Source organism: Peromyscus leucopus, chromosome 17 (genome assembly GCF_004664715.2).
Source record: "Peromyscus leucopus breed LL Stock chromosome 17, UCI_PerLeu_2.1, whole genome shotgun sequence".
NCBI lineage: Eukaryota > Metazoa > Chordata > Mammalia > Rodentia > Cricetidae > Peromyscus > Peromyscus leucopus.
In genome coordinates, this window is record NC_051077.1 from 9,175,484 (window position 1) to 9,197,401 (window position 21,918).

The 21,918-nt window shown below is 42.1% G+C and overlaps 2 protein-coding genes across 3 annotated transcripts; both read right to left on the reverse strand.

Moving 5' to 3' along the window:
• Nucleotides 1-865: 865 nt before the first annotated feature.
• On the reverse strand, nt 866-8,154 carry LOC114701861 (beta-defensin 33-like). Of its 2 annotated transcripts, none has more exons than XM_037211621.1 (3): nt 8,071-8,154; nt 4,355-4,489; nt 866-1,081 (listed from the first exon to the last, which is right to left on the reverse strand). In XM_037211621.1, exons 2-3 carry the CDS (start codon nt 4,410-4,412, stop codon nt 951-953), a joined length of 189 nt encoding a protein of 62 aa, XP_037067516.1. In that variant the 5' UTR covers nt 4,413-4,489; nt 8,071-8,154; the 3' UTR covers nt 866-950. The 2 variants fall into 2 exon arrangements, with proteins under 2 accessions (XP_037067516.1, XP_037067515.1); XM_037211620.1 differs by having other exon boundaries at nt 4,355-4,511; nt 8,071-8,146.
• A 6,621-nt stretch (nt 8,155-14,775) lies between these two features.
• LOC114701859 (beta-defensin 4-like) lies at nt 14,776-17,604 on the reverse strand. The gene is made up of 2 exons (XM_028882053.2): nt 17,464-17,604; nt 14,776-15,151 (listed from the first exon to the last, which is right to left on the reverse strand). The coding sequence occupies exons 1-2, from the start codon at nt 17,519-17,521 to the stop codon at nt 15,018-15,020; spliced, it is 192 nt and encodes a 63-aa protein (XP_028737886.1). The 5' UTR covers nt 17,522-17,604; the 3' UTR covers nt 14,776-15,017.
• Nucleotides 17,605-21,918: the final 4,314 nt, after the last annotated feature.

Here is a 21,918-nt window from a genome sequence, read left to right on the forward strand (position 1 = left end):
ATTCTGAAACCTCTGCCTACTTTAATGTATCAGTGACTTCCTGTTTAACGAGATACCTCTTCAGGGGAAGGGATGAGGTTAGTTTCTCAGAGGCAGCTCTGCAGTTTCCTAAAGGATCATGGAGATGGTCACTGCTGACTCCATCTCAACTTTACAGCGTTCATTTAATCATTCTTAGCCACTGCTCCATTGCTGTGAAAACACCACAACCAAGGCAACTTATAGAAGAAAGCACTGGACTGGGGGGTTCTTTATGGTTTCGGAGGGTTTGTCCATGATCATCATGATGGGAGCGAGGCAGCAGGAAAGCATGTGTTGCTCTGGAGTGCAAGATTCACAAATTATGGGCTGGGTGGAAGACAGGATGAGACTGGGCCTTGTGGTCCTTTGTAACCTTGAAGCCCTTCCCCGTGAGACACTCCTAACAAGGGCACACCCCTAATCCTTTCCAAACAGTTCCACTAACTGGGGACCAAGCATTCAAACTATGAGCCAACAGGGGCTATCCCCTTTGAAATCACCACATTCAATTGTTACAACTTTGAGTCTCATTGACAAGTTTGCTCAGCCTTATGTTTCAATTCCACAGATTTTCTGGTTTAGGCTTTCCTCAAATTAAGTACTTACCTTCACTGAGATGAGAAAGGCAGGCAGGAAGTGGGAATTTCAGTTATCAACTTCCTTTGCTTTTAGCCCCAAACTTTCAGCAAAATTTCCTTGCTATGTTTGCAAATCTGGGTGAGTCTTTAATTTCTTGAATAAGAGGCAAAGAACCTGGAAACACTGGACCACAAACCCACTACCACCACATTCTCCCTTTTAAAGCACACTGGCATTACATCTAAAATTTACATCTTGGGAAGAGTTCATGTGCATTATGATGTCTTTATTACTCAGAAATCAGAGCAGGTGCCTACTCTCATGCTGAATCTCACGTCAGTGAGCGGCCATTAAACCCTACAGCAATGTTTGTAGCGACTTTTGCATTGTGCAGGCAGGATGGAACATCCATGGGTTTTTTGATACTTGCACATGCCACCCATTTCCTCACACTGATGAAATTTCAAATTTCCTCTGCGCCCTGTAAGGAAAAGGTAAAGAATTGGTGAAGAAACAAAGCTTCATCAAAACAAAGATGCTGTAATTTATTCTGCCTAGCAAGGGTGCGCAAACCAGCCCACAAGACCCACACTAACTTTCTGATGGCTTGGGTGTGACCATTTTCTCATTGGCAGACAATTACAAAGAAAATTAGATGAGGGAGCTCATTTGATAATATATGAAGTCCACATTTCAGTGTTGTTGAACAAGACAGCTTACCCATGCTTACTCACTCACTCTCTGTGGTTGCTTTATGATAAAGACGGAGGTGACTTGTGGTTGCTGAGGCCATGTAGCCACCAGAGCCTTTTTTTTTTTTTTTTTTTGATTGTTATTTTTTTCCTGCTCCATCAGAAAACCCTTGATGCCTGTAACTTAAGTTTCATTTTCATGTGAAGATGCTTGGATCAGAGAAAATACCTCCCATGACGGTGTCTCAAGAATCTGAGTGTAATTCACTTTCTTGCACATGTCCTTTATAAAGCCTTCCTAAAGTGCCTTCCTCCTAGACAGTGCAAAACTTGACTAGTGTGCAACCAATATCAGGCTGTACACAGCTAGTGAATGACCGAAGAGGTGTGCTGCTGGGGTTGAGTGTGTACCTCCTGTGTTTGGTGTGGTGTGCGTGATTTCATACATGACACGCCATGGCACATAACCAGTGTCAACTGTCCTATGTCACAGTGAGTTAGGCTAGGAAGACCTGAAGCCATAGAGTTAGAGAGTAGAGAGAACCTGAATTCTGTCCCCAAACCAAGAAAGCCAAAGAACGAAAAACAGCCATGAGTAAATGCTGAGCATTGTTTCTATCAAAGCCTGTGTCTTTTTGAGGTGCTGTGTTCTGATGGAGAGCACAGCAGCTGGGAATGAGACTTTAGTTCTAAATCTAGCTATATTGCCACTATAGAAAGGAAACAAAAATAAACATGCTGATGCAGATATACGCTACTATCACAGTCACTTCCACAAGCATATCTATCATCAGTGAATATACCCATCATCCAGTTATCATCTATAGGCTATCAATCATCTGTCCATATCCCCTTCTGCCTCTCTCTTCTATTAGGGTGTTCAAAAAATGGTCTGGCTCTCTGTTGTCTCAGCACAAAAATATGATGGTCTTATCTTTTGCCTAAGTACATATAGCTATGAGGCGAGCAAGTGCCAGTTCCTAACTACTAGCGTGAAACTCCTTGGATGTGCTTCCCTTTTGCAATGGTAGCAACACCTGTGGCGGTGGCTGTTTTGTGAGCTTGGATTGCAGTGAACAGAGCACAGAGTGGCCTGAGTGGATTTGCACCTCCGTGAGGAATGAATCCCTTTGTTCTTTTAAGATGTCAAGACTGGGGACATAGTTTTCTCCACACAAGATCACCAGGTAAAAATGAGACCACTTCATTAAATCTGAATTTTCAGGTAGGTAAGAATTATGCTTTTAGAATAAACACACCTCAAACATTGCATGGGTCATATTCACACCAAAAATCAATCTTTGTTATTTATAGCATGATAAATAAATTTACATTATCTAAGATTGTTGGGTATTTAATAGTATTATCTTCAGAATTGACCTATTTTTACTTGTGAATTTCACCATGTATAGTCTCTGGCTTGAAGCAAGTTATGTCATATCTACATGACAGCTATAAAATACCCACTCTATAACTATCACTGCAAAAAATAGAGTAGCTGCCTCATGTTGGAAACCTGTGTTGTGGCATGGTGGTGTACATCTTCAATCCTAGCACTCAGGAGGCAGAGAGATTTGAGTTTGAGGCCAGTGTGGTCCACATAGTAAGTTCCTGGCCAGCCAGAGCTCATAATATCTGAAAAATTTGTCTAAAAAAATTAGGTATTTAGGGGCTAGAAAGATGGCTTGGCAGTTAAAAACACTAACCATTCTTCAGAGCATACAAGTTTGATTCCCAGCATCCAGATCAAGCTGTATACAATCACCTGTAATTCTAGGTTAGGCAAATCTAATGCCTCCTCCGTGGACATAATATTTAAAAGTAATAAAATGAAATCTAAAAATTTTCAGGAAAATGGATCAACTTAGAATATATAATGTTAATCGAGACACAATCTTAAAAAGAAAAAAATACATACGATCTCTCCCTTATGCAGAGTGTGTATGTGTGTGTGTGTGTGTGTGTGTGTGTGTAAAGAAGTGTACATGTGGATGTGGTAGAACATGAATACACAAACAAGATGGAGTATAATGGGATGAGAAAGGACTGAATGCAGGTGTAGACAGAGACATGAAAAAGGATATAATTGGCATGTCATGTGTTCTTTGGTTTCGGTAATGACTAAGTGCATGAAATATATCCAATACTGAAAGTGTAAGATTGAATCTGAAGCCCCACAGCTTCTGTTCTGAATGCCTAGTCTAACTGTAGCAAGCCCACTGAGTAGTCTTGATCTTGGGTCTCATTAATATTGATGTGTGATGTTTTCATTTATTTGCAAGGCTTTTTAAAATAATAAAGTTTAAAAAATTCAAAATAAAATAATAATCAATATTTGAATTTGATATTCAATGATATAATTTGATAAAAAATGATATTTGGGAAGAGAAAGTTGTCATGATCATTTGCCATTGTTAGTATTTGTGTTGGTGCTGTTTTCATTCACGTGGAAGTGATTTGTAGGCTGAAAGGCACACTAAAACTGTTGTCTGTCACAATTATTTGTTATTACCAGTTGAAGACCTCAGGGAAGTCTTTTTTTAAAAAAAATTTATTTAAGCTTCTCAAGTGTGTGTAAAGTGAAACATTTCTACACACTGTCTTAGTCTCTTCCCTATCACTATAACAAAAGCAACTTAAGGGAGACAGCCTTCACTTTAGCTCACAGTGAAGTCATGTTGACAGGAACTTCAGGGAGTTGGCCGTGTTGTATCAAGGTCACGAAGCAGAGGGCATAAATGCCTGCATGTTAGTGCTCAGCTGACATCCTCCACTCAGAGATAGTCCAGGATCCATTGCCCAGGAAGCACATGGGTCTTCCCATATCAGTTAAAGTAATCAAGACAAACCCTCCACAGACATACCAAGAGGCCCTCCATCTACACGATGCTGATTCTGTCTAGTTGACAGCACCAATGACCAGATACATTATGCTTCTGATAGCCGTATCATATACCACTAGCATATATTTCATTTAATGACTGAACTATGAATTTTTTTAGTTTATGCCGGGCTCCAAAGTCATCGACCATCTCACCCATCCAGGTGAGTTCACAGCTTACCTGATCCTACCTGAGTAAAACATATAAGAAGGAGAAAGAGAAGAAACAGCAGCTTCATGGTGAAAAGCAAGTTCTTGGCATGAAAGGAGGCAGTGTCTGAGGGCAGAGACTCTTTCTTCAGTGCACATCAATGATCTGGGAAATTGGAATGATTCAGCTAGAAGAAACACTTATATTCTTAGTGCAGATGTTCAAATACGACCTGAGTGTGATTTGGGGATGTCTTACCCATGAACTCATGGTTACAAACCCAAGCTTCCTTCTGTCAAAAAGAGGAGCATTTAGCTGAGCAGGCCAGTTCACATTCATAATTCCAATACTTAGGAAGTAAAGGGTGGGAGACTTGTGAGTTGAAGCCAGTCTGGGTTACACAGTAAGTTATAAGACAGCATGAGCTACATGTTGAAAACCCGTCTCAAAAAAAAGGAGAAAGAAACAAAGAAAGAAAAAGAAAAGAAAAAAGAAAAGAAAAAAAAAAGAAAGCAAAAATACCCCAAAACAAAACAAAAAATCCCTACATGAGATCTACAGTAAGTCAGGATTTTCCAGTGGGTTTCGTTTCTACTTGTGATTTGAAGGACTTATGTTTAGTTTTTGTTTTAGTTTGTTTGTTGAGACAGGATCTTTCTATGTAGCACACTGGCTGACCTCAAACTTGCTGTGTAGATCAGACTGGCCTTGAATTTGCAGTGATTCGCTTGCCTCTCTCTCTCAGGTGCTGGGAAAATAGGGATACACTCCCACCCCTGACCCAAGAAGCTAAAAACTAGAAGAGATTTTGTAAATGGAAACTCCCTTCTTTGCTTATTCAGTTTCAATAGTTTGTGCTAACCAGTGGAGAAGGGCTGCTCCTGTGCAGGTTCAGCTCTTTCCATGGCCAGCTCTTGTATAGCCACAGCTGGTAAGGCATGCAGTGCCAGAAGATGCCTTAATACTGATGCTGCATCAAAGCCATCAATACACGGCTAAAAAAATGTATGAGCAGATGGGAAGGAAGCAGAAGGGAAGTAAAAAAGTGTTATAGTCTTCATGTTTGTGTCCCCTGACAAGCTCTGTCTTGAAATGCCAATCCTAAGGAGCAGGATTTGTGAGAGTCAAAAGGTTGGCATCTGTGCTCTCAGAGAGATCCATGTCCTTACACAGATCTCCTGACACCTTCAGCAGGGGTTCTCAACCTCCATGGCTATGAGAAATGAAGTGTGTGTGTGTGTGTGTGTGTGTGTGTCTGTGTCTGTGTCTGTGTCTGTTGCAGTTTGTTGTAGCATCTTGAAGGATCAAAAGACATTAAGAAGTAAATGAAACAACAGAGTGAAGAAGAGAGGTTAAGAACAAGGGAAGGAATTCAGAGACCCAAATCTCCCTACTCACTTGCTAGTGGTTACCCTACACTGCTAAGTGATATCCCTGTTTAAGAATCAAGGGTAGAGCCAGGCGTTGGTGGCACACTCTTTTAATCCCAGCACTCGGGAGGCAGAGCCAGGCGGATCTCTGTGTGTTCGAGGCCGGCCTGAGCTACCAAGTGAGCTCCAGGAAAGGCGCAAAGCTACACAGAGAAACCCTGTCTCGAAAAAAAAAACAAAAAAACAAAAAAAAACAAAAAACAAAAAACAAACAAACAAAAGAATCAAGAAGAATCAAGGTGCTGCTTGAGATATAGCCATCAAATCAATTGCTCCACCTCTGAAGGAGGCTGGATCTTTAGGGGATAGGGAAAAAGGAATCTTATCTACTAGTTAAAAGAGCTATGTGGCTAGATAAGCCTGGGTTCAAAGACTGCTTTGCTGATCATTGAGTGATATTCTGTAAATAATTCGACCTTTTAATGCTTTGGTTCTTCCTCTGTTCTTGCCACACAGTTGAGTGTCTGTGTGGGAAAATGGACTCTAGGAGCACTCAGCAACTCAGTGGTGATGATTATATAGCCAACTTCCTTCCTTCTCTACATCCCAGGAATGGAGACTCAGGGCAAGTTGGTGGTGGAGTTACACATCTTCATAAAGAGTGTTTAGCTTTGCCTGAGATCATGGCTAGGAATTTCAGAATAAACTGCAAAGGGATTAAGCAACCTCTGAGCATGTGTTTCCTCAGAGGAAAGCTAAGTGGTCTCAGAAAACGGGGGAGAAAGAAATTTAAAACTAAATAAAGACAGTCTGTCTCTCTTCCAGTCCATAAGTGAAATGTCAGGTGGGAAACTGGATATGTGGCATAAAGATCTTAGAAATGAATTCAAATTGTAAACACAATTCCCCACTGGATTTCACTTCTAAATATTGTCATAACATAACAGCTTTATCATTAAATAAAATGGTATTGAACATTACCCATCGCTCCAATAAGAGAATTTTCTTAAATAACTTTATATTTCAGAGTCTTAAATGTAACACTTAGCTCATACAGCATTCATGTAACATAGGTACTTTCTTCAAGAAAGAATGCATACTGAGCCTAATCAATTTCAAAAATTACTCTTTGAACAATTTTTTTCTTGCTAATATTTGAAGAATGAAGGATATAGATACAGGAAGACTGAGTGTGTGTTTGTGTTTTGTACATGTACAAATGTACATGCCTAAGAACTAGAGAGTATAAGATCAGAGAATGAGTTGTTATGAAAATTTTAGTTATCCTTTCTATCAGAGGGAAAGGCCATGGCAGGGTAGAGTGTGGTAGGTTGAGATGCTAAAACAAGGTTACCGAATGTGTAATTGTCTAAAGAGAAGGACATTCTAGATTTCAATGTTTTATTACTGATAGTTGCTGTGGGGCCAGAAAAAGGCTGGGAAATAGAAGATATTGCTGCCTCATCCCTAGGGAAACCTGCCATTTTGTAAGCATATTCCTGCGCTTCAGGGTCCTTCTCTTTCCTGCCCATCCCCAACTCCTGAAAATAACCCCAAACAGTAATGGACCACAATGGTTTTCTAGGACATGGTGATTGTTAATGGTGATGGCTTATCTTTCCAACTTATTTGCCTATTTCCCTTCTCAGCCTAAGAATAAAGGAAAGATGAGATGAGAGAATGTCAGTCGTGAGCCCCTGGGTTCCCCTTGGAAGTCATCTCTAGAGTTGAGAATTTATCTCCAAATTTACAGGAAAGTCAAATAACTGCACTTTTAATTGTACACATTATTCATAGTGCATCCCACCAAAACTGTGCTGATGCAAGGATTCCTTATCTCAAAGGAGACCTTTAAAAAGGTTTTTCTGCTGTCTATTACTGACTGTAAAAATACATTTGGTTTTTTTCCCTCTTAGCTCTCCTTCAGCACAGTGTTTTTAGAGTAAGACTGGGGTGTTGATAAATGACTCCCTTCACATACTGACTCGTGTCTCCTACTGGGTTTTGAGAGATCTGGAGAGAATTCATTACCCTGCTCTTCAGTGTCTCTGTGGGAGAACATTTACTTCCTCCCTGACCACCTCCTCCTCAGCCTTCCACATTTATAAGGGAACTAATTCTACTCATGAGGGCTACCCTCATGGTCTAATCAAGTCCCCAAAGACTCACTTCCTAATACTGCTTCACTGGAGATTGTATTTCATTATACACATTTTGAGCAGACACACAAGCATTCAGATGATAGCAAATGAGGAAACGAAAGCATGTGGTGAAACTTTTCCACACTTCCCTCTCTCCCTTTTCACTTGTAGAAGTGAAAAGCAGTTACCTGCTCCTCACCTCCTCTTTACCACAAGTCATCTCCTCAGAACTTACCTAGGTAGTTGGCTCCCTCTGCCCTCCACAGGCAATGTGCTGCCTGAACTCTGAGGCAGGGCCACTTGGGAGTAGGTGCCCATTATGATATAATTAGGAGTCAGGGAAATCATGTACAGAGTGAGGGGCTTCATAAAACACACACTATGACCCTGTTGACTAGTCATACCTGAGTGGGGGAAGAAGGGGAAAGAAGTGGGGCTTGTGTGAACTGTTTCAAAGTTTCACTGAAAAAACTTAGCAAAGCAATGCATAATAGCTGAGGGGTAATGTAGTGTCACATGTTTTTTGGTGGATACACTCAGTAGCACAATATACAAGGTAAAGCCTTGTGGCCAAAGAGCCAAGCTCTTCTCCTTGGTTTTCTTTAACTACAAGTCTGTAAGGTGTCTTCCAGCCCTGTCTTCTATTAGATTGGTGCTTCTTAAGAAGACTAAATGTCTGGACAGTTGTGGCACATGCCTTTAATCTCAGCCCTGGGAGGTAGAGACAGAGAGATGGAGGCCAGTCTGGTCTACAGTGTGAGTTCCAGGATGGCCAGGGCTATGCAAAGAAACCTTGTCTCAGAAAGTAAAATAAAACGGAAAAAAAAAAACAAAACAAAACACAGGATAATCAATAGAAAATGGCTTCCATGAATTCATGAATTCCACAAACACCACATGCCTGATAGGCATCAGGAATGAAAAAGTGATCTAATACGATACCAGGAAATGCCAGCCTTAATTTTTTTAAAAAAGTTTTTTTTTTAAAGAAACATTACTTTTACATCTAAGTTGGCCCTGTCCACTGCAATAAACATTGGTTACACAGGCTAATGTTTATTTACAGTTACAATTAGCCCAAAGGGCAAATCCCTGTTCAATGAACCACAATGTACAACCTTGGTATTGGAGACTTTCACAAAAGACCAAATTACCCCCAAAACTAATTCTTTTAAAAATCTGTCATGGCCCTTGGGTTAGACTGAGTGTGACTAGGTGTCTGGTGGAAAAGATGTTCATGACTGACAGACAGAAGCTGGACCTAGAGTCTTCTCAAGACTCACATTTGTGCTAATGACTGAGTTGAGAGGGCTTGAGAAAGTCAGGGGGTGGGGAGTCATTGGGCAGCACTCTTTTATTCCTCCTGGTTTCTCCAGATGGGCTCTCAAACATAGTGATTTCAAGGTGATCAGGACTTGCACACTATGTTTAAAGGTTCACATCACAGGGCATGTTATATTCTGGCAACTAGAGAGCCATGTGGAAGATTCTCATCCTTTATGACATCAGAGGCTCTTCAGCAACACAGAGACCACCTTCTCAGTACAGACAACTACAGTGGCCTATTAGGGAAGCGTCCTCAAGCCACCTCTTGATGGAATAGTGGGCTGTTTGGGGAACATTTGGAAACACTCATCTTTCATGCAGAAGAGAGTGGAAACACATGTGCCATGCAGAGACTCATTAAAAATGAAATGCAGCCAGGCAGTAGTGGCACACGCCTTTAATCCCAGCACTCAGGAGACACAGCCAGGCAGATCTCTGTGAGTTCGAGGCCTGCCTGATCTACAGAGCGAGATCCAGGACAGGCACCATAACTACACAGAGAAACCTTGTCTTGTCTCGAAAAACCAAAAAAAAAAAAAAAGAAAGAGAGAGAGAGAGAGAGAGAGAGAGAGAGAGAGAGAGAGAGAGAGAGAGAAAGAGAAAGAAAGAAAGAAAGGAAGGAAGGAAGGAAGGAAGGAAGGAAGGAAGGAAGGAAGGAAGGAAGGAAGGAAGAAAAGGAACCCAAGCACTTAACTGGCCTCCCTCACCACAGGGATCAGAATCTAAAGCTGGAACTGATCCTACTGCATCCAATAGAGCAGAGTCACTCACAAATGACAGCTGTGTTGTGGGACAGTTGGCAGACATTCTCTCTTGTCCATCTGAGGACTCTGGCCTTAGACACAGAGAGATGTTTGCTTCTCCTTCTGTACAACAGGCAAATGCCAAAGTGACAGTTTCCTGTCAATTCTGATGAGGAGCTTCCTTATTCAGGGCCAATTCTGTAAGATTTAGCTTAAAATACTCATGCCTAAAAGGAGGTTAAATTGGACCAAGTCTTAACATAATTCCTTGCCTATATCCATCTGGAGCTAACACAGGCTAACCCATCTATTTGCCACATGAGTACACAAACTTTTAAGGATTTTGAAATAACCAATGGCTATTGGTACTCCTAACAATGATAATAGTGAAGATACATCTGTGTGTTTGGATCATTTACTCTGTCTGGAACTAAGCAGTTTCCAGGTATTGTTTCAGTAAGTTCTGTTCCTAATGTGAATCCGTGTTCTCCAGCCTCCTAGGATCAGTCTTCACTCCCCGACACACAGCTAAAAATCCTAATGATGTGTGTGAGCAAATTTTTAGTGTTTCTGAAAAGTCTCCATGTGCATTTCCCTCCCTCCTCCAGTGTCTCCTCAGCACCTCAGACATCTACCCTTTTCCTTGAATAGCTTTCCTCTCTTCCCCAAATCCCGCTGTGGAAAAGTCTCTATTGCTCTGCCATATCCTACAGCAGCAGACCACTGTATGTGGCAGGATCCTGTGAACCTCTGGAGAGAGTACACGAGGCCCTCTGTTGGTCAAAGTATGGAAGAGAAGAAACTAGCTGAGGACAGGAGTGTTGTCCCTCACTGGGGGCCCTGGGAGTCTCTTCATTTCTTCATCTACAAAATACCCCTAAAGAGAATGTCTCTTTCTTGTGTCCTGTAGGAATAAGACTTTGCACACATATGACAGGCACATAAGCTTTCCTGTGAGGATTATTTTGAATTGGAAACAACTGTGTCTGCCTAAAAGTGATCTTGGACTCTGAGCCACCAGGGCTAACTCTAGACGCATCCATCCCTGAAAAAGCACTGAGCAGAATCTGCTCAACAGATTTACTAAAAGGATTTGCATGCTCCCTAAGTTTTGCTTCCATCTTGCTGCCCCTAAAAGACAGAGCAGTGATTCCCTTTTCTGTTCTGCTACTGTGCCCTTTGCTGAGAGGCGGCTTAAGTCTGTTTTCTACTGGCTTCCTCTCAGGGGATGACTCCTGCACTCTTAAAACCTTTTCCTGCTGGGCGGTGGTGGCGCACACTTTTAATCCCAGCACTCACTCAGGAGGCAGAGGCAAGAGCTACACAGAGAAATCCTGTCTCGAAAAAGCAAAAAAAAAAAAAAAAAAAAAAAAAAAAATGTTTTCCTGCTGTTTTGTCCCTTGCCACTCTAATTCCCATGACTATGACCAAGGGAATCCAGGAAGACAGAAGAAAATGTCTTCCTCCCCACATCCCTCATGGTTCCCAGCCCCTGGTGGTAGTTAACAAGTAAACTTTTGTGCAGGACAGACTTGTTTGGTGTCCTCTCTCCTTTACTCCACAGTATATAGCGTTCCAAGAAAAGACAAAAGGGACCAGCCATGTGAAAGTGAAAACTCATCTACTATCCAGGGATAACAAGCTGCATTGTTTCTTTGTGTGACCAATTATGGAGCCAGTATTTTCCCATATTACATTTAAGGAAATGAATTTGATGCTCTTAAGCTAAATTCGCTGAACAGGTCAACCTCCTCCAAGGCAGCTTCTCACAGGGCAGACACTCTCTTTCTTTTAGGAACACAGAGATCTCCTTCGTTTATGTCACTGAAACTCTGTGGTGCGCTTCTGTGTGTGTGCACCCCATAGCTCTGCTTCTATCAGAAAACCAAACGGCCCTTTCATTTTTAGAAATGCAAAGCTATTTAACATTTTCTTGCTTTTTACAGGTTTCCCTATGCACGCAAGCATCTTGCCTTCAAACACAAAATAGTCATTAAAGTCTTTTCTCAGGTAAAATTTGCTGCAAAAACCTTACAAGTCGCCGTGCCATTCTCTAGAAGATAAGAACGAGGGCTTCACTTCCTGCAGTAAACATCATCTCATTTCTGCAACCTAAGACAGTGACTTTGGATATCAGTAAAATGGCAAGTTTATTATAGATAAAAATATGAATTATCAAAAATAATTATTTGAAGACAGGCTTTGAATGGTCTAGTATCAAAGTGAGGTGTGTGGGTTTAGCAGTGCAATTACAAGGTCAGATATTATCCTTATATAAAAGTCAAATACTTCCTTACTTTTATTTGTGTGTTTACGGGTGTGATGTGTATGCTTGTGTTCGTATGGATATGTGCATGTGTACATGTGTGTGAAGGCCAAAGGTCAAGTGTTTTCCTCAGTCACTCTCTACCTTATTTTAAAAGTTATTATTATTATTTATTTTATGTGTATGGTGTTTTCCCTGTATGTATGTCTGTAAATAATTTGTAGGTATGGTGCCCACAAAGGCCAAAAAAAGGTGTTGGGTCCCCTGGAACTAGAGTTATGGAGGGTAACCATGTAGGTGCTGGGAATCCAGCTAGGTCCTCTAGAGCAGCAGGTGTTCTTATCTGAGGAGCCATCTCTTCAGTGACTCCATCGTTTATTTTCTTTTTTCTTGAGACAGATCTTTCATTGAGCCTGGGGCTCATCCATTTGGTTTGGCAGGCTGGCCAGTGAGTTCTGGGGATCCACCTGTCTCCATCCCACCCCTCAGCACCAGAATTACGGATATGCTGCTGTTCCTGGTTTATTACATGGATGCTGGAGATCAAATTCAGGTCTGCAAGCTTGCACAGCAGGCATTTAATTGAGTATGTCTTGTCTTCAGGCCCCTACTTTTATTTTAAGGATACCCTGCATTATGATATTTATTTTCAGTAAATAATCTCTTGTTACACTTCAATCATTTGGCCAGTGCTTCTTGTATCAGTTGCATCTGTCCAGATGAAATAGTTTTACTCCAAGGTCTCATTTCTTCTTTCAGTCTGGAAGTATAGAGACTCTAGGGTATCATTCTGGAGCTGAATTATATGCACAGACAGGGACCAAATGCACATTAACTGAAGAGTGAAATTAAAGGAATAGAGAGCTTTGCCCAAGCAGGACACAGAGCCCATTGTACTGTGAGAGCCCCAGTGGGAAGTGATAGGAATTCCAACCATGCCCGATGGTCATACATGCCCGGCAGGACACTTAGTCATCTCTGCCTAGTCATTTCCGGGTCATACGTCCTGCGTGACCCATGCCCCATGGTTACTCGGTCACATAGTAGCATTGACGGACATGACCGTGTGATCTCTGCACGTGGACCTGTGTGTGCAAGTGCGTCCTGGCCTTTATAAGGCGACACCATGTTCCCCAGGTCTCCTTCTTGCACGTGTCCTTCCACAGGCCTGATCACATCTATCCCTTTGTCTTGATAAAACTCTTGTTAGTGGATTCTGTTTGTCGTGTGTCATGACTTTTCCTTTGGGGCAAAAGCGCTGCAATAAAAATGATCAGGAAGGTCTGGCCTAGGACAGAATCTGACCTCTTTCCTTACTAACTCTAATCTCATTCTCATCTTCACCCTGGTCTTCCTTTTCTGTTGCTTTCAGTAGGGTCTTGTTTTCCTCCGAAGTTCCTTGTATCTTATGTCTACATGTAAGAAAGCCCCTTCCTGCCCATTTGATTTAAAATAACCTATGATGCAATCTTTCCCTTTAGTAGTCAGTACATAAAGGAATAAGACCAAACCCACATCCTAGAGATCTCACCGCCAGAGAGTGTATTAAAGTCTTAACTACAACCACGCAAGGCACAATTAACTCAGAGGCACAAGCCAGAGGGAAGCTGGGGCTGCCTTCTTTGGCTTCTGCTGGGTTGGGATGAATGAAGCAAGAGGTTGGAGGACACACAGGAATGCAGAAGGCAGGGCAGGAAGAATGCTGGTTACAGGAAATCACCCAGCTTGTCAGGGACCAGAACAGATGTCCATCAACCCAGGAAGCATAAGAGAGCCCTGCTTTCTCACTGATTGATTTCCTCAAGTGTAGATGTAAGTCTTATTAAATAAGAAACACAGAGCCAAATGCAGAGTTAAAAGCCCAAGAGGTCAGAGCAGTAGCTAAGAGCTGATACTAAAAACCTTTTCTTAACCTTTGCTGCCGCTGTCGTCCTTCCCCTCAGAAAGAGACCTATTTCCTGTGTATCTGTCTTCTATTGACTTTTTGTTCTGCCTTCTCATTGGTTGTAAACCCAACCACATGACCTCGTTACTACCTGTCTATACAGACCTCCAGGTCTTCTATGGTTGGTATTGAGATTAAAGGCGTGTGTCTCCATGCTGGCTGCATCCTTGAACACACAGAGATCTGCCTGTCACGTGATCAGGATTAAGATGTATGCCACCACCACCTGGCTTCTGCTATGGCTTTCTCTGACCCCCAAGCAACTTTATTTATTAACATACAAATAAAACACACTTTAGTACAAATAAAATATCACCATATTTCCCCTTTTCTTTGTAGCTAGAGTTTTCCTGGCTGGCCCATGGTCAGGACAAGTCTCTCTCACCTGCCAGTCCCACAGCTGCTCAGACCCAACCAAATAAACACACAGAGACTTATATTACTTATAAACTGTATGGCTGTGGCAGGCTTCTAGCTAGCTGTTCTTATATCTTAAATTAACCCATTTCTATTAATCATAAGTTGCCATGTGGCTCATGGCTTACTGGTATCTTAACATCTTCTCATGGCAGCGACTGGCAGTGTCTCTCTGCCTCAGCCTTCCACTTCCCCGAATTATCTTCTCTCCTTGTCCCGCCTATACTTCCTGCCTGGCTACTGGCCAATCAGTGTTTTATTTATTAACCAATCAGAGCAACACATTTAACATACAGAACATCTCACAGCACTCAAAGGTTTTATAATTCAACCTGTGAGAAAACAAACAGCAACCTCACACAGCCATGAGGAAGCAAGATTTTATATTTAAGGAAAGGACTTTAATTTGGTTTAAGTTTTGCACATCTTCATAGAGGAGCAGATTCTGGTATTTCATTTGTCTCACTGGTTCTTGGTCTTCTTATTCATTTTTTCTTGCAGCACCTGACTTTAGGAAGGCCACAAGTGCCGATCTGTTGAAAACCTCTAGAGCATGCACCCCAGCATATGCCCCCATTGGTCAGGCAACTTATAGGATTCTTGACTCTTTGAGTAAAAGCTGAAAGATGAGTAAGAAAAACCACACATTAGAGTTCAAAGCATCACATCAGAAATACACACCCATGTGCTATTCTCTTGAATAACTTGCAGCAGGCTTTCCCCCCAAGGCTGGGATATCTGTTTCTTCAGGACAGAATCCAGTTCTTGATAGAGACTGGCACCGATGCTGTGAGGTGGTGCTAGCTTTCCTAGGACCCAGAGGTTGAAGGGTCTGCTGCATAACTGAATGACTAAGCTCCAGGCCACCAGGAAGGAGCTCAGCAAAGAATCTGTGTGAGTCCCCAGCTATTTCACAGCAGCCCTGCCTCCATTTCCACACACAAGCCCATTGGTTCTAGTATCAGAATCAGCCAGTGGGATATGAGTGTATGTGTGCATGGACTGTGTGCACACACATGCAGAAGCCAGAGGTCAGTATCAGGTGTGTTCAGCAGTTACTCCCTACCTCGTTTTCTGAGACAGCGTCTCTCGCTGAACCCAGAACTCACTGAGTAGGTTTGTCTGGCTGCCCAGTGTGCCCCTGGGGACCTCCCCCATGCTAAGGTTATAGATGTGCACCAGCTTGCTCTGCTTCTACTTGGAAACTGGGGATCCAAACTCTGATTTTTGTGCTTACACAGCAAGCGCTGTACTCACTGAGCAATCTTCCGATTTTTAACTAAGGTATTTTAACTCCCATTGCCCATTTTTAACAAACTCTCTGACTGGAAGCTCAATGAATAGGACTTGTCTAATGATAACGTGATACCTACATAACTTAGAATTGAAAACAAAAATCAACAGTAAAAATAAACTTTTTCAATAGTTTCTAATGTCTAAAATTAGGTCTTAATTCTCATTCTTTCTTCCTTTCTCCCTCCCTTCCTCCTTTCTTCTTCACATGCACCTGAAATTCTGAAATAGTAAGTGCTTGGGTATCCCTTGGTACCATATGCTCCCCTGTAACCAGAGCCCATCAATAAAATTAGGTTTTCTCTCTGTAATTTATGTCTAATGCAGTTTCAGATCTTGTCTCAGCCATCTCATTTTCTCTCTTACTTGTTTTAACACCTTCTCTTGAGTTGTCTATCCCTTTTATTCTGTTTGCCTAATGTCAAGGATGAAATACAATATTGGAGCTGGAAATATGGCACAGGAGTTAAGAGTGCATACTGCTCTTGCAAAAGACCTGAGATCAGTTCCTAATGCCCTTATCAGGCAGCCCACAACTACCTATAACCCCATCTCTGAGAGATCCAATGCCCCTTTATGAATTCGATGGCTAATGTACTCCTTGGCACATACCCACACACAGTACACATAATTTAAAAGAAAATTAACCTTTCTACAGAATACAATAAAGACAGAGTTTGGGAAGCTGTTTTCCACAGTTTCTCCTGAGCTGTGAGTCTCATTACCCCTGTAGAGAGTGTGTGCTTAAGGATATTTCATGGGATTTTGGAGGACCCAAAGTTCCCAAAGAGAGGCTGGGCTGGTTATTCTGTGAGATTCTCTAGAGTAAGCAGAGACTCTACTTCTTCCTGTAAAGATTTTTCAATAAATACTTTTTTCTTCAAATAAGAATCAGACTTTCTTCATGTTATTATTTTTTAAGTTACCAATGAGAGACTCATCCTGTAATCTTAAATTCAGCATGAGGAGCTGGAAACAGAAGTCATGTGCTGCTGATAAACTTAAAGTCTGCATTAGGCCCCTTCCAGTCAAAAGAAAGTGTCCTTGGTTCATGTTAGCAGTGCTTAGAAGAAAGAAAGAAAAAGAGGAAGGTAATAAAGGAAGAATGGGGAGAGAGGAAGAGAGGAGAGAGTTGAAAAGAATGGGAAAAAAGAGGGAGGGTATGAGAAAGGGAAGTTGGGAAAGAAGTAGAGGGTTAAAGAGCAGAGACAGATGAGGCAAAAATAAGAGAAGACAGGATAGGGAAGAGAGGGGAAAGAGATGGGGAAGGAAAGGGAGGGAAGGACACACACACACACAGAAAGAGAGAGAGAGAGAGAGAGAGAGACAGACAGACAGACAGACAGAAACACACAGACACACACACACAGAGAGAGAGAGAGACAGACAGACAGACAGACAGAAACACACAGACACAGAGAGAGAGAGAGAGAGACAGACAGACAGACAGACAGAAACAAACAGACATACACACACATACACACACACACACACAGAGAGAGAGAGAGAGAGAGAGAGACAGACAGACAGACAGACACAAACACACAGACACAGAGAGATAGACATACACACAGAGAGACAGACAGACAGACTCTGTCTCTCATTTCCCTTTGGAACCACCCCACTCCCCTGCCTCACCTGCAAGAGGTGACAGCAGCACCAGGAGAAACATGAAGAGGAGGTAATGGATCCTCATGACTGACACTTGGTGAGTTGCAGAGATACAGAGGGAGTCAGGCTCAGTGCCTTATATAGGTCCAAGTGCTGGCCCCTGGTTAGACTCCTATGCTGATGAGAACCCCAGTAATTACAGTTATGAAACAAAGAACACCTTACCTCTCTTGTTGAGGAGTGGCCCTTTGAGAGCACACTCATTGTCACTTATGCAAATGTGGGGAGCCTCAGACAATTTCTTCCTACCCTGAAAACCAAGAACAGCTTCCTGCTTTATTTCTTTAGGTATGAGGGACCTAGGTTGCCATGGGTCACAGACTTACTGGTTACAACTTGACCTTACTTGCCTGTTCCTCACAGCTTTTACTTGGTCACCTTAGAGTGTGGCATCAGGCTTAGACCCCAGTGGGAACTAATTTCTCATAGATTCATCAGGGCCTAGGCACACTCAGCTGCTGGATGCAAGGTCCCCAAGGTTTTCTGGGTCAGAATATGGGCCTAGTCTCAAAGATTTCTCCAAGAAACTACAGAATAGTGAAAGTCGTCTACTATTTAAAAAACTGCCAGCAATTCACCATCCACCCAATGTGATGGGCATGGAGTCCAAAAAGTGTGCTATTTCTTCTCACCGAGAAAGCAATGAGTTGGTAACATTTTACCGGAACATGTCTCCCTTTGCCCACCTAGAACAAAGCCAGTGAGAGGTTGGTTCTGGCCACCAAGTGATGCACAACCCCATGGGATTTGATAGCTGTTGAGTCTGTGGTTTTCAGCTTTCTGGGATGATGTGAATATCAGTGGTAAGGAGTTGAGTTGAGTTTTGGATTCTATTATGAGAATCCATGACAGTGGGACTCCAGTCCTTCCTACCAACTCCCTGTTGATCTTGGTGGGACCTGTTCTGAGGGAGGCCATGTGGCTTGGAGCTGAGTGAGATGTCATATATCTTTTATAACCCAGTTGTTTATTTTTAACCTAGAAAACTGTTGACAGTGATCAGGACATAGCCCATGCAAAGGACTGAGAGATGAGGATTTTCTAAGGGAAAAGAGGCTACATCAATCACAATTTGTTCCTCAATTCCTTATTTGTTTAACAGGAAGTTAAACAAATAAGCACATAGGTAGAAACCTATAATTTAAGGTCAATTTTAACAAAGGCTTTTATGGAGTTCCAAGCCAAGAGATTTGAGGCTGGAGAATGAAGAGTTTAGACACACACTACACTGCTTCACTCCCACCATGATTTGAAAACCCATGGTGTTGAGCTGGGTAGGGAGGGTTTTAAATTGGCACACAGTAGAGATTGTTAAAAATCATACACAGTGAGTATGCATTGTTGTGGAATATGCGTACTTTTTCAATATATGCATACAGTGTGCAATGATCAAATCAGGATAATTAGCATATCCATCACTTCACATTGCATAGTCTTACTATACTGAGTAGCCTCAATCCCCTTTTGTAGCTATTTTGAAACATACAATAGCTCATTAGCTCCAGTGACATGACTATACAATAGAGACAGTGGAAAACAGGACTTAATTTTCCTATCTTTTCTACTGCCCTCATCCCTGCCTTTCTCTGTCATTATTAGCCTACTCTGTCACTAGAGGTGCTCTTAAAGGAAGCTGATGATTGATCTGTAATGATGATTTGGTCCAAAGAGGAAGTTTCTGATGGATCAAGGAACGGCAGGGCTGGGTTAGGATAGTGTTGCAACTTATAAACAAATTCCTGTCTGGGGCTGGAGGATAGCCATATGACATCACACCCCTTGTCGGGACTTTGTTTCCCTGTGTGATGCTTGTATTAAAGGCAGGCTTGTATTGAAAAGCTTGCTCATTCATCCCCAACACTGAGAATATTTCTTCCAGGCCAAGAAATCACATACAAAAACTGAATGGGGGAAGATAATTGTCTGTAAGTGTGCCGCCTGAACTAATACTCCATCACTCTCTATTTGCCTCAGTTCTCTCACTTTTGACAGTAAAAATTAAACTTATCAGTTTTCTGTCAATGTGGCAGAACACTTTTGACAAATCAACTTCGATGGAAGAAATGTTACTTTGGCTCAAGGCTCAGAGATTCAGTCCATAGTCAGTTGGCGCCACTGTCTCCTGGTCTTTCATGAGCCAGGACGTCAAGGCAAGGAGCATGTGGTGAGGTAAAGTCACTCACCTCCTGGCAACCAGAAAACAGAAGGGAGGGGTTTGGAATGCTGGCATCCATTGCTGTGGTGTGTGTCCAAAGACCTAGCTCACTTCTACTAGGCCCACTTGCTAAAGGATCCACCAACTCCCAGAGGAGCCTAGGCTAACCAAAACGTTAACATATGGCCTTTGGCAAGCATTTAGGATCTCAGTCAAGCCTGGTATGGCTATGAATAGCCATAATCCCACCCATGTAATCCCATCCATTCAGGAGACTGAGGCAGGAGGGCCTGAAGTTCAAAGCCCATTAGAGCTACATAATGACTTGGAGGCTAGCATGAACAACTTATGGAAACCATGTCTCAAACTGGAGTGGACAAAGAGGAGCTGTGGAAGAGGCGCTCGGGTTTAAAGAGCACTTGACTAGCACGTACTAGGCTCACGGGTCATTCCTTAGTATCATGGGGGGAAAATTATTAAAAGTCCTGAGTCACAAAACTTCATTAAACTTTTTCTTAATTATCTCATCATATGTTTTTTTTAGGAAAAAAAATCCCTCATACACTACGGTCCTATTTATATACATAAAGAAGTACTCCTTAATATAATTTAGAATCTGGTCAATATTCATAGACCTCCCATTTTTACAAGTAGTATCTCAATAACTATTGATTTTTTTCTGGATCATTTTAAATCTAAAACATGCACTTTGAATAAAGTTAGTGTAACTATTTATTTGTAGACTTCTGTTTTGTTTTGCTTTTGAGCAAGCAATCTTAAGGAATTCTTACACTATAGGGGAGAGGCTTTATTGGGCTTAGAGGTTGAATGAAGTTAGTGGTTATGCTTAGCCTTGACTCTAACTCGTCCTTTCTTGATGAATCATCTGCTTCCAATTACTATTAAAGCAATGTGCTGTCATTTGAAGATCCACCCATACAAGTGTGAATTTCCCATAAAGTCCTGTTGCAATCCCAGGGAGCAGCCAGCAGCGCTTTCCTGGATGAAGTCTGTCCTGTTTTGAACTCAGCGAATGAGTGAGGCCTTGATAAAAAGGAAGCAAAGATGATTTGAAACACACACACATGAGAGAGAGAGAGAGAGAGATTTTTTTCCCACCTCCTTTGAGGACAAACACCTCAAAGATGTTGAGGACAGTGGCCTGAATGTCCCATCAAGAACTCTTGTGCCTGCAGTTTATACTTCTTGACATGGGCTGTGTCCATCCTACTAAATCTGCTTGAAAGAGGCCCCCAGAAGGGAATTTCCCCCTCAAAGGATGACCATTCTGCCTCAGCCTAGAAGACCATACACCATCATAAACAAGGGCCCCTCACCACAATCTGGAGATGAGGTTGGTAGCTTTTAGAGTGAGTTCAGGTGTAAATCTAAACAAGTTTTAGTTATGAGCTTCATGCTATGGGTACAGTAGTAACTGACAAAGCTGGGAGCTTGGGGAGAGTAGACTCATGGCTCTTCTCTTTTTAAGGAAAGATAAAGACTGTACTCCCACGTCTTTCACCTGTACCCGGAGAAAGCAAATAGATTCTATGTCTCCATAGGGAGTAAGTAGCTCAGTCACCCAGGCAAAGGGAAAGCCTACTGATTGGTGCTGGAGATGGCATATGAAAAGCCTGACGTGTTGCCAATGGAATCTGTGCTGGAGGTACCTGAGAATGAGGACATTGATCCCTCTAGGCCTGCCCTGTCAGATACTCTACCAAGCCTGCCTTCTGTGAGCTAGGGAGAAAACAAGCTTTGTGTCCTGAGGGCAGACTTTATGGCGTATGCATGTCCTGTTCCCACCCACGTAACTGTTAACTGGTTCTTGGAATCCTCCACTTTGTTTGATCTTTATGATTTTCTTTCTCTCTCCTGCGGTGGTTTCCATGACATTAGAAATGATATTGAGATTGTGACAGTGGCAGGAGTTGAAGCTGCTCTGCAGGTCATGGGAAAAACCCAGAAGGCTGGTGGAAAAAAATCTGTAGATGGAGTGACATACAGATAGGATAAAAGACAAGAGTGGCCCAGAACTAGTTAGAAAAAAACTTGACAAATTACGGAGTGATGAAGACGGACTTAAACTGAGAGGAAGCTGGCAGTCTGGCACCTTAAACTGTTGCTTGTACTTCTGTGCTTTCTGAGAAACTGCCAGTAGATGACCTCTGAGGTGATAACCTCAGATGTTCTGATAATTATTAACCTGCAAAAGAATAAGCTGGTATGCTTTGGCTTTCTGCCTGGGAATTTCTACATGCAATCAA

Bases quoted from the DNA above. Each gene is read 5' to 3' on its own strand.
- LOC114701861 (XM_037211621.1), bottom strand. From the start codon at position 4,412: ATGAAGCTGCTGTTTCTTCTCTTTCTCCTTCTTATATGTTTTACTCAG. The intron at 1,082-4,354 runs GTAAGCTGTGAA...TTTTCCTTACAG, and splicing joins TTTTACTCAGGTAGGATCAG to GGCGCAGAGGAAATTTGAAA.
- LOC114701859 (XM_028882053.2), bottom strand. From the start codon at position 17,521: ATGAGGATCCATTACCTCCTCTTCATGTTTCTCCTGGTGCTGCTGTCA. The intron at 15,152-17,463 runs GTGAGGCAGGGG...CTCATCTTTCAG, and splicing joins GCTGCTGTCACCTCTTGCAG to CTTTTACTCAAAGAGTCAAG.